Here is a 12,624-nt window from a genome sequence, read left to right on the forward strand (position 1 = left end):
GGAACCAGGTAATGTATCTCATAACTGGGAAAATCTGAGAATTTCTTTAAAAATAAAAAGCCTAAAAGAGTTAGTAGGATACATTTCAATGGCAGGATCAGACAACCATAAAAAAAAAATATTAATGTATAGTGCAATAAGGGAAATCAAATAAATAGGTGATGTAATACAGTTTTGTTTGTTTGCAAACAGACAAAATTGAATGTTTTTCCCTTAAGATGTGTGCAGTGAGGAGGAGTGCTAGATTATCATCAAAGGGGACAGCACTTTGTATGAATTACTTATTAAAATGTATGAACCTTGAGCCAGACTGATACGTCTCTGACCCAACGGCAGCGTAAAAGGGAAAGGATTACTTTATCCATCTGACTCTGAGATCTTTTAATTTCTAACGGACAACAGAAGATCTTAGCATACGTCTTTTCATGTACTATGTGTTCCTCCTACCTTTTCAACAAGTGACTGCACAAAGAACATTAATCATCATTTGACATAGTCAAAATAGACTCAGACACTAAACTGGCAGAGGTAGCAGACTGTCTAATTTTGCTTGAAGATACGGACTGAGCCATTATAACGCTATAAGACCCTAGTGCTTCCTGCACATCGCACTCATGTGAAACCACACTCCTCCTGTCCAGAAACCCCTCTGCATAATTTCTCATCCTTTCTTCTCTCACCCCTGCCAGGCAGCGCTTGTTCTGCCTTGGCTATGGCCAGCCATTTTGCCATTCCAAAGGTAAAAGCTGAATATGTTATTGTGCTTTCATCCTGTGGGTAGCAAAATTCAATGTTGACTTTGCTGGTAGGAGACGTATAAATCAGCAGCACAAGAGCACAACATAAAGGAACACTATTGGAACTAGGGTTGTCATTTGATAAAGCTCTCAATCAGCTTGCATAGATGTGATCGTGGTCAAAATAGGCTGCTTGCTGGTCAAAACACTGCCAACATATGATGCATGTCCTCCCATTTCCCAGATTTGTTAATACCCTCACCATGTGGTTGCATTCAATATAGAATAATTTGTGTTGTGGCAATGCAAAATTTGACAATCTTCCAAGGTTCCATCGTGGGAACTAGAAAAGTGCTATAGTGCAAATAAACTTATGAGAGACGTTAAGTCCACTGTCAGCACAAACTGATATTTAATAGAAAAGTCTGATACCCTTTCAAAAGAAAAATATGAATTAATGCCTATTTATAAGCACAGTTTGAGATTCGATCATTCGATTACTCATTTCAAATACAGCTCATGTTCCAAAAACGCACATGGCTTCACATTGCTTCCATTCCTTTATCTGAAACTACGTGTGCAAACATTGTCAAAACAGTCAAGGCCAAATCTTCACTGAAGACATGGATGGACCATTGGATGTCTCTAACTCTTTTCAGTTCATAGCTCATACAGAAAAGCTCTTAGCCAGCAGGAAAAGGTACCTACAGCTTGAATGGTCTTATTACTCTGTAGTTAGAACTAGTCAAACACAGGCATTCTTAGTCTCATAAAGCTGCCTCACAATTCTGACTAGTGTGAACTTTGTCTTTTTCCTTCACTTGCACTGCTTTTTCTACTCCTGCTTACCATTCCCACCGCACTTTCACAGCATGTAAGCAATGATGCCATCCATTGACTGTCTCAATGATGACTTGCCAGATGACGACACTGGGCTTCTGGTAAGCCTATAGAACCATAACTGAGCTCTAAATTCAAATTCTATAGTATATGATAGGAAAGAAACAGGGCTAGAGAAGTCAGTTGGGTGTCCTGCAGATCCCCTTTTAATTTGCAGACAGGGTTCCTTAATAGCATTCTCATTAAAAGTTCCTGTTGTCAAATGTTCTTTGCTTTCTCCTTCACAACTGTCTGCATTATAACAAATAACTGCATTTAGAAGCTATTTATGGCAAACAATGCTCTCTTGCCATTGCCACAGACAGCGTATTGGCACTAGTGAGAGACCACGTCTCTGAGTGTTATACAAGCAAAGAAGGAACATGCTTAATTTTTAAATTAATATCTGGAGCAGTTCAGTTCAGTGTACTAACAAGAAACGCATGATGTATGACCAGATGCACACACAGGTTTGAATAATGTTACTGTGAGCACTGCTTCCATGGATGACATTTTGCAATGCTGGTTGCAAATCCTCACTCAAGAGGATGACTTCAGTGATTGCAATATTGAAGATTAAAGAAAAATGCTTTTATTGCATGAAGCATACTTTGTTGTGGGTTTTTTCCAAATGTCTAACAGAACCTGAAAATACTAGAAAATCAAACCAAGAAAGTAGGCTTTGATAACGTGTTGAAGTTTTTTATCCTTTCTGATAAATTGCTTCCCTATTGCATGATATTTTCTTCCCAGATGCCTTGAAGGAAGTTTCCCTGTTGCACAGCCAACGGGAGGGAACATGCCCTGTTGTGTCCCTTTCCTGGGATTCCCCATAGCCCCCCTGACATGAGTGAGCACCTCTGACCACAGAAGTTAGCTCTGTCACATCAGTCCCACCCTAACAAGAGACTGACCCATTTCTATACTGCATCTTCCTTAGAACTATGACTAAATCTCAGATAAAAATCGTATCGGTTGCAGGGACATTCTTGTTAGTGTGCTTCTGTTTGTAAAAAATTATAGCATTTGGCTTTCTATGGGATTTTGAGATGTTTCTAATTTGATTGCCCTCCTCTTAAATAATTTTGCAGTTGTACTTAACTTGATGCATCATAATTAGTTCCAGTGATTTCAGTAACATTACTCCCAGGTACATTCAATTAAGTATGCGTCTAAATCATTGCAAGACTTTCATTTGTTTTTGTCAAATTACACTGAAACACTCACAGCTGATAGAGATAAACATGCTTACATTATGTTACACGTCTTACTTTGTCAAGGGCTGCTTTTTCCAGTTCATCTTTTGCAACTGCTAGTTTTTGCTCCAGATCTGTTAGCTGTTGTGCCTGTGGGAATAAAGAAGAAAAAGCTGATGCTACAATGCATTTTCCCCCCATAATTTTTCATACATTGCCTGTGAGAGAGGAAAGGATATAAATTTTACAAGTAATATATATGAATTAGGTCAGAATTGCTTGCAATAAGACCCAGCCTCAAGGGATTTTTTTTTTCCCCCCTGAGAAAAAGTGTATTTTTATGTGGGAATGGGGCTCAAATCTGTTCCATTTATGTGAATGGAAGTTTACTCTAATTTCAATGTTGGTAACAAAAGTAATTCCATACTATAAAGTATTTAGAATTATGCCATAATACCCTTCTGGAAAATTCAAAGCAGTCAAACAGTTTTTATTATTTTGTTTGGTTTTCTGACTTCTGTTTCTAATTTGAAACATACTTTTTTAGTTTTAGGCATTGCGATACTACCATTAACATAACTTGACATAAACAGAGAAATCAGAAAACACCCAAATGTTTATGCCTGTAGATGACTTATGAAATGCTAATATCTGCTGGTGTACAAGGGGTTAACTCAAGATTTGGTTCTCCATCTCTTCCCTGGAGATATGAAAGGAAGCTACAAAGCTATACAGTGAGAAAGCATTTTTGAGAGATTTGTGGTTGAAGTCAGGGTCAGGCAAGCAGCCTGCACCCTGTGCGGAAGGACTGCTGGCTTTTTATATGACACAACATTCTTTTCCTGCAGAGTCCTTCAGGAGGAGATCTGGCTTTTTATGATGTGTATACAATGTATTGACTGCAGGGGTTCAAAAGGTGCTTTCAAATGCTCCGTAAATAAGGACAATGATTTTCTCTCCCCTTCCATAGGAGCTAGATACACTCAAACAGGCTGCTCACTTGACGGAAACACATTCTCTGCAGGAACTTTCCGTTTTAGGGAAGCAGGAGCTCCCAGATTGCTGCAGTTCTCAGCCCTGTCATTAACAGCACATTAGTATGCAACCGAAAGGAATAAGGTACAGGGTTTTTTTATTGGTGTATTTGAAAAAAAAAAAGCAAAAAAAAAAAAAAAAAGCACTCTAGTTGTTCTTCCTCTTTATGAAGGGAACCACGGAGAAAGGCACCAGACTAACCTGTTATCTTTTCTCTCTGAGATCCCGATTAGGTAACGCACATTTGGTGCATACAGAATAACTGGATAAAGTTCTCATTTCTCAGTTAAAAAGCAACACGTTTTAACTTCGATGAAATATTTGCAAACACCTTTTCCCCCAACATCACCCCATGCTCACCAGGTTTCTGAAGTTCACCCCCAGCCAGATACGATTTCTTGCCAAACTTTTCAAGATCACATGCACGCTGCTGACTGTAGCGTAGCTTAACGTATAACTACACAACATAAATGCTGTTTAGCATAAACCTTACAAAATGTGTTTAGCTTGGTCTCTGCACTGGGGCAATGGCCTTGCTTCCAGCACACGCCATAGCTGATGTGTTTTAGCCTAGGCAAGTCCTCAGCAGATACCTCGAGTGACGTTTATTAATATTAGGCATAGGCTGTACTGGCTGATATAATGACAAAAGCCTGGCATTTTCAGTTCCCTGCTCATATAAAGAACCACTTAGTCACATTTTAAAACAGGATTAGGCATTTACCTGTGGATTTATCAGAGCAGCCGCAGTGTCGTTAGTCAAACCCATGTATGATTAGGAAATCTTGCTTTAAAGCACAAGTCAACCACTCGCTCAGATGCCAGGAAGTCTCTGGTGAATGCAATCCCAAATTTGAACTGCATCATATTTCTTAAAGCCGATACCAGTCACTAGCGCACACACACAGCACACATCAGACCACTGGTTTGGTATTTTAGCCTGGCAACAGAGCGTCCAATACAGAAAGAATCCTTCCATTTCCCTAGATTTTGCAAAATTCACCTGGACTTATCACTGGCTTATTAGAGAAAAAAAACACCCTTACTAACACATCAGAATTTTTCTAAAGTCCAGTAACATTTGCATTTGTTGCTAAATACAGGACATAATATCACTCACAATAAAGGTGGTCCCGGTCAATTTTGAAAGACTGAACGTTAAGCTTGGCTCTATGTCATGCAGAGACAGTTCTCATTAGATGCTAGAGCTAGACCAAGTAATTTCTCACATTGTTAACATATTAATTATTGCTACTTATGAAACTCTTTTTACAATACAGTTATACAAATTCATACATTTTCAATTAACGAGACTTGAGATCAGAAAAACAGTATATAGAATTAAATAATTTGGATTGCCATTAAAAAGGACATGATACAAAATAATGTTAACATGATAAATGAGAGGCCAGGATGGCCTCTCTGATGGGTGCATGGCTAAAGGATTAGAACCCCACGGACGATGATGGATTGCTGCCTGGTGTGGGCCAGACAGCTAGGTAACTTCTCCCTTCGACACCATCTGCGTTACAGTTTACATCGGTGGAATACCAGAGCTAAAGTCATGAATTGCAGGGTGTCTGGGTTTCTCCAGCACATGGATTACATAGGCATCTGGAGATCTGGGAGCTGACAGAAAGCGGGTCAGGGTGGCTACAGGTGACTCCTGGCAGGGGAATGTCTGGTGCTAGAGAATATATTGTACTCAAAGAAACTGCAGCCATATCAAAAATCAAGTTGAAGGAAAAGTGTTGAATTTCTTCAATTGTTGCCTGTCATTATATATAAAAAAAATAATATATTGAAATAACAGTGCTGACATCAAGGAAAACCTTTTCAGTTTATGGTGAAAAAGTATTCTTCCAAAGGACAGGCTCATAGTATTAATAAAGTCTTTCTGACTGCGTCATTTGCCAAGCCCTATTCTGGGTTTTTTTTTGTAATATTGTCATATTTCAACGAACTAACTTTTTCTGTAACCTTCACATACATTTATTTTATTTCACAGGTTACTGAGCCAATAGACCAGTCATATCAACCCCACTGACATCAAGTGAGAAAAAAATTCTGGCATTAAAACTGCATTTTTAATGAACCACTTACTTCAAAGTACTGCTTCTGTTTGTCGCATAGTTTTATGCAACCTTTCACTGTTCTTTCCTGGGACAAACATACCCATGCAAAAACATTTAATAATTGGATTATGTATCATTGATAGCGATGTGGTACTTTACAAATAAGCTCCAAGTACAGCTCCTTTTAGTGTTCTTGTTGGTATTTTACCCTGAAAAGGTAGATTTGAACTTTCTTCTGGTCTGAAACATGGCTAGTCCATAGGCTTTTCTGCAGATGATGACTCCTCCAATTTTACTCACTTCTCAGGAGTCAGGCAAACCCCAAAGCTTTTCACCCATGAGGTGAGTTACTAGGCTTTTCCTGAAGGCACAGGTCAGCCAGACCAGGCTGCGACACTATTTCTCTGTACAATTCAACAAACCAAATAGCACAAGGACTCATTGGGGAAAAAAAAAAAACCAACCAAAAAAATCTTATTTCCTTCTGAGAAGTGCCAGAAACGGGACCCCTTAGTACGATCAAATGGTGAGCATGCTGCAAGGGTCAGAGGGAGGACAGAGAGAGTGCTGCCCACCTTTACACCTCAGTCTTATTTGATCCATGATCTATTCAACGTTAATAGTGGGATATGAATTTCACCCCCAGCATAATTAAGGGTTATGGTTCAGGTCTGGTGGGTGATGCAACTGCACAGCTAGTATAAACGCTGCATGCTTGTTAGCACAGCCAAAAAATGTTTGTTAAAAGGCTTTTTAGCATTTATTTCCCAGAAACTTCACAGAGCATGTTGATGTGGAATATAAAGCTTATAGGGAGGGCTTTTGCTGTTGGTAGTGATTTTTTTGTGTTTGGATTAGGGTTTTTTGGGGTTTTACTTTTTAAAAATTTGTCATTGCTTAAAATACTTTGGAAAAAAAATATTCCATTCCTTTTCTTTTCATTATACAAAATTTCAAAGGTGTTTTCGGTGTTTTTCTTTTTTTCCCCCAGAAACTGTTTTGGCTTTACATGAGAAGGATGACTCACGTGTGTAGAGATAAATGTAGTCATGACCGGGTTTTCTTCACTTGAAGGCATGATGACTTAGAATTTAACTTGGTTATTACAAAACGTTTAAGGACGTATTCTACTTCATAGCAAGGACTGCTATTCATCGAGGACAAAATTATCACACATTCTGCTTAATTAGAAAACATGATTGACTAAGTGGTGTTTAATCACATGTTAAATAGATTGGATATTCTGAAGTCCATTTTTCCCTGCATAGGTCTTAAATAAATAGTTAAGGAAAAAAGACAAAATGTTTACTGTACAACTGTTTATTTTATAATTGATTATATTTTCTAACTAGGACAAATTTTTAAATTGGAAACTGCTTAAGCAGAAACTTGAATAAATTATCTGGTAAACACAATTCTACTGTGCTTATTCTGTAAGCATTATTTGTATCTCAGGAAAACAGAGACTCGAGCTTCTAAATTGTGCTGTTTACTATAGCACAAGGTGTTAAATGTAACCGAGAATAACACTTTTTGGCAGCTATTCCATTTACTCAGATATGCAGCAAAAACCAGACATTCAGCAACAACCGAATTATATTTCGAACACTTAAAACAAGAAGAAAAGTCAGTTAAAAACATAATTTCTGCAAAGTCTTACAGCTTGTACATTTTCTTAATGCTTATTACTACCACAATAATTCTCTCTCTCATTTGTCACTGATCTGGATGTACATTAAAAAAGGAAAAAAGACCTTTGAGCTTTTTTCTTACCTGAAATTTCACTATTCCTTCCCCAGCCCTCATGCTTTTCCTTCACATAAAACTCATTACAATGAAAGCAAATCAGCAGTTTGCTAGGATTTTAGTGTAGTCGTCAAGCTCTAACTAAAGGAAAATAGCTGTTTCTCTGCAGAAACAGGATGTGCCCAAAGAGAAAAGCCACATCATTCACCGCTGTGCCTGGTGTGCCTTTGCACCTCCTGGAGAGAATTTTCCTTTGTTCAGATCAGGCCAGAGTACCTTAGGTTTTAGCACAAGTTGTTATTTCCAATGGATAACCCATCCACATGATTACAACAACCGGCCTTTTCTAAGTCAGTCTTCTCTAAACCCCTGTATTGTTTGTTTTAGCAGTAAGGGAACACACACTGAGGGGGAGAGCATTTTCCAGTTCACGTTACGCATACCAGAATGCTCCACACCTCTATCAGTAGTATGCTGGAAACATTTGCCTCCTCTTTTCTTGAGAGAGGATTAGTTCGCATGTTGCTCAAAGCTTCATTTTTTTCGTGTTGGGGCCTCCTTCTAAAACTTGACCATTCCAGTGAAGAGTATAATTCAGCCAGGAGGATACAAAACAAAGAAAACAAAACTAGTATTTCTGGCAATATCACTTAACTTAAAAGTGTTTGTCAAGAGATAACTTCTTTAAACTTTCTATTTTGAAAATGTTACCTCATATTCAGCTGATGAATAAAGTAAAATCTAGAACATCCAACACATGCAGTATTCATTAACACCAGCATATTTGTTATTGCCCCAAAATCAGCCAACAACAAGCAATACAGAAATTTCAAAACCCTCCCAAAATGCAGATTAAATGTATTGCATATATTTTGAGAACTTCATGTTGCCTAGATGGCTCTGAATGTGCTGACAGCAGTATCCCAGAAAACAGGATCAGGCAAAGGGGAGACTAAGTGATGCAGAACTATCCTCTCAAATCACTGTTATTTCTATCTGACTTGGAACAAAGGCCATGGTATTCAAAATTGCCTCTGCTAGGAAGCGCACCCAATTTGGGACATACATGTCAGTGTTAAATAGATTGGATATTATGAAGTCTATTTTTTCCTGCATAGGCCTTAAATAAATGGTTAAGATTGCCTGGAGCTGGGTGATCTCCCAAACAATCACTCCAGAACATGGTTCATCAAGGAGCTCCAGGGCCAGGAGGGTGGCTGGATTTCAGCATGTGCCAAGTGCCACCAAGGACCTGCTGCCCAGGGCACCACCTGGGCTGTTCCTCCAGCCTCTCCAGTTCCAAGAAAAGCCAATGCACATGGGCACTGCAGCTGCTGCCTGCTCTTCATTTTCAGAGTTTGTCACGTTTGCGCCTGACCATTCCCTCCCTTAGTGCAGGAGGCTGACAGGATGTCTTGTCCTGCTATCCTCAGCACAAGATGTCTTCAATTCTAATCTTTCAGAAAAAGACATTTTTCTTGGCAATTTCTACAACACACCTCCCCCTGCAGAAGCTTAAATGCTGAAGAAAAATGTTTGTGCCAAAACAGTTGCTCTTCAAGTGTACTTCTGGCATCAGCATTACTCATACAACACCTTGCCCTGTTTTGACATGTAGCACTTGTGGATCTAGGTCCATACTTTCATACAAAACATCCCCACTTTTTCCTGCTACATATTTATACAAGGTAAGGCTTTGACTCATCTTTCAGCTTTTTGTATGTCTTTCCCTCAGCTTTCTCTGATCGTTGGGCAATTGGGAATTTTTCAATGCTTCACATGACAAAGTTTTTAAATTTTCCAACCCCACTGGGCATGCTCAAAACCATTATTATAATTAAACCATTGTGAAGATGCCAAAGTTGCAACTGATTTCAATTGGATATCGATAGTAAACATCTCCTCATTTCAGCAGGAGCCAGACCAGGTCTGTAAGTCGATTGAATAGCTGTATGCTGCCAGGTAAGCGTGCAGCTGCTGCTGCTAGGTTTAAGTAAACTTGTCTCATGCTGGTTATTGACTAGCCTTATCTCAGACAGCACCTCAGAGTAGCTATTTAAAACTGCATTATCATCTAATGCAAGTCTCTAATCTCAAAGCCACATCCGCAGGGCCACATGGAAACTTTTGAAATTGTATTTTTCTTTTCATTAAAAAAGTTACAAAATTTTTCATGCTCAAAACTGTGTGGCAAAAAATATACTGGCAATAAACTAAAGAACTGGAATTACTAAGTATTGAAAATATATTCACATTTTGCAAACCTGTGATTTCCAAAAGTGCACAAACATATGAAGAAAATAGAATTGTACATTTATTTCAATAAGAATATCAATGAATTATGTTAATACATAATCCAGTGGCCTTACTGGAAAACAGATATGATGACATTCCTCTACCTTCTTGTCCATCACTAATCTGTCTATATTAAAAAAATTCCCATGTCTGCAAATAGCCTGCAAGTATTTTTCAGCAGCCAATTCCGTCTAGATCTTCAGGCATCTCTTGTGTTGCTAACATAATGTGCTAACATTAACACATTACAAATAATTATAACATAGCAACAACATATAAAATGCTAGAATACGGTATTTGAAATGAAAATATGCACCAGCAAAAAGATGCCGTGGTAAACAGCGACATCTGCTTCCTAAGCAAAACACACATAACCTAGATAAGATTTTCTAGAACCCTTTTTGTCAAGGTTGTAAAAATATATTATACCACCACTCAGGGGAAAAAAACCCCAAAAGTTACCTACTACAAAAGAAATCAAATTAAAAAAAATAAAAACTTGTGCTTCAGGAAAACAAGAAGTACTCAGCATAAAGAGATAAAGACCATACAGCAGAAGATGAGGAAATGGTCCCTATTCTATATTATCTCAACAAGATAGCTATCTGGAAAGTACTCGTACCATCTTTTACCACCCAAACATCAACTACAGTTATTTATGCAACAGCTCATATATATTTTGGAAAAAATCAACAAGGCAAATTTCAATTTCCTGTCTGTCCTGGGGGTCTCAGCTACTACTGAGAAAAACAACTCAATAATACCATCTTAAAGCATTTTTCTACATCCAATAAGTAGCCAGATCTAGTCACAAATAATTGATAAGCTGAAAACCAAAATCATACACCCAGTGGGCAACATCCAACTACAGATATAAAAGTGTACAAACTTATTATCTTGACTGGGGTGGAGAGGGGGATAATGCCAAAGTGAATAATCCAGAAATGCATTATAAAAACAAGCATCCTAAGATTCTCATGTGGAATTAAAAAAAATCTACTATTTTCTAAGACTGAACTGAAACGTGTAGCAAGATCCCTATAGGGATCCTAAACCGTGAAGACTAAGTCCAACACTCATTATACTACAAAGCAGAAATACCTCAAGAAAGATCCCACAATCAAAGGAAACATCAGTTCTTACTCATGACATATTAACCCATAAAATCCTGCACAGCCAACACCCTCAGTCATCCACCTCAGGGTGCAACCTGCCAGATTCATCAGGAAAAAAAGAAAAGAAAAGAAAAGAAAAAAAACCACAAACAATGTGGCACAAAATTCATATTGAATCCTATTATTCTCAAAACAGCAAAAACTGAGTTCTGTAAAATTATTACATTCTTGAGATCCACAGATAAATAGCATGCTTTTCATATAACAACTTCAAACATCAATAAAATCTACATTATACTTCCATTCCCTCAGCCAGCAATGCAACTGCATTGAGGAATATACTTACAATTTTCTTCCTGCCAGCCTGACGACTTTCAACAGACAAAGATACCCCTTGAAGAAAACACACCTATTTTCAAGCAACTTCAAAATAATAGCTGTATATTATCCCATTGCAACATGAAAAATCAGCTCTCCCCAACAGTGTGCTCCTGGCTGTCATGCGTCACCAGATGCTGCAACTTCCGAGAAAGAGTAGTAATTAGAGATTAAGCTATTAAACATATAACTTTACTGATTTTGTATTGAAAACACTGTGAAAAAAAAATAAAAATTGCATCAATCTTCCTATCTGGCTTTGCACAAACGAATGTACACAAATGGAATCCGTGCATGAAGTGAGAACGACTCCATAAGTTCTGGTCTTGCAGACAACCTGATCTGCATGTATAACTATCAAATCACTGAATCTGCTACTCACAAATGTTTAGGAATATTAGCACAAAGATGATAGCTCCAGATCTAATAGATGAAGAAAAGCATTTTGCAATACTTGCAGCCATGATGCTGTCTCCTTCAAGAGACCTTTGATAGAAATAATTATTCAAAATAATACAACTGAGGTCATCTCAAGGTCTGGGGCAAATTCCATAATGCTTTTCATAAAATCATAGAATATTGAGTTGGTAGGGACTCAAGGATCATCTGGTCCAACGTTTCTTGGCAAAAGCACAGTCGAGACAAGATGGCCCAGCACCTGTCCAGCTGAATCTAAAGTGTCCAATGTTGGGGAGTCTGCCACTTCCCTGGGTAGATCGTTCCACTGGCTGGTTGTTCTCATTGTGAAATACTGTCCTCTTGTGACCAGCTGAAATCTCCCCAGGAGGGACTTGTACCTATTACCCTTCATCTTGTCCATGTGACTCCTTGTAAAGGAGTCTTCAGCCTCTTTGTAGCCACTTTTTAAATAGCAGAACATGGTGATAAGGTCTCCCCTAAGCTTTCTTTTTTCAAGGCTGAACAAACCGAGTTCTCTCAGCCTTTCCTCAGATGGCAGGCTTCCCAAACTTTGATCATCTTTGTGGCCCTTCTCTGGACCCTCTCCAGCCTGTCCACATCTTTTTTGTACAGCAGGTGAAGCCCTTGCCATGAAACCCAGTGTCCTCTTGGCTTTCATTGCCACAGCAGCACACAACTCATATTGAGCTTGCTGAACGCCAGGACCCCCAGGTCCCTTTCCACAGAGCTGCTCCCCAGCCTGGTAGGT

General features: G+C 38.6%; 1 protein-coding gene across 2 annotated transcripts in view; it reads right to left on the reverse strand.

The window, feature by feature from the left end:
* LUZP2 (leucine zipper protein 2) overlaps positions 1-12,624 on the reverse strand; it is a 310,057-nt gene that overhangs the window by 41,232 nt on the left and 256,201 nt on the right. For both annotated transcript variants that reach the window (XM_055814775.1, XM_027790897.2), the window contains exon 9: positions 2,888-2,962. In XM_055814775.1, the coding sequence (XP_055670750.1) occupies positions 2,888-2,962 (75 nt within the window). The remainder of the gene's footprint in view (positions 1-2,887; positions 2,963-12,624) is intronic.

The sequence above is a fragment of the Falco peregrinus genome, chromosome 9 (genome assembly GCF_023634155.1).
Source record: "Falco peregrinus isolate bFalPer1 chromosome 9, bFalPer1.pri, whole genome shotgun sequence".
NCBI classification, from domain to species: domain Eukaryota; kingdom Metazoa; phylum Chordata; class Aves; order Falconiformes; family Falconidae; genus Falco; species Falco peregrinus.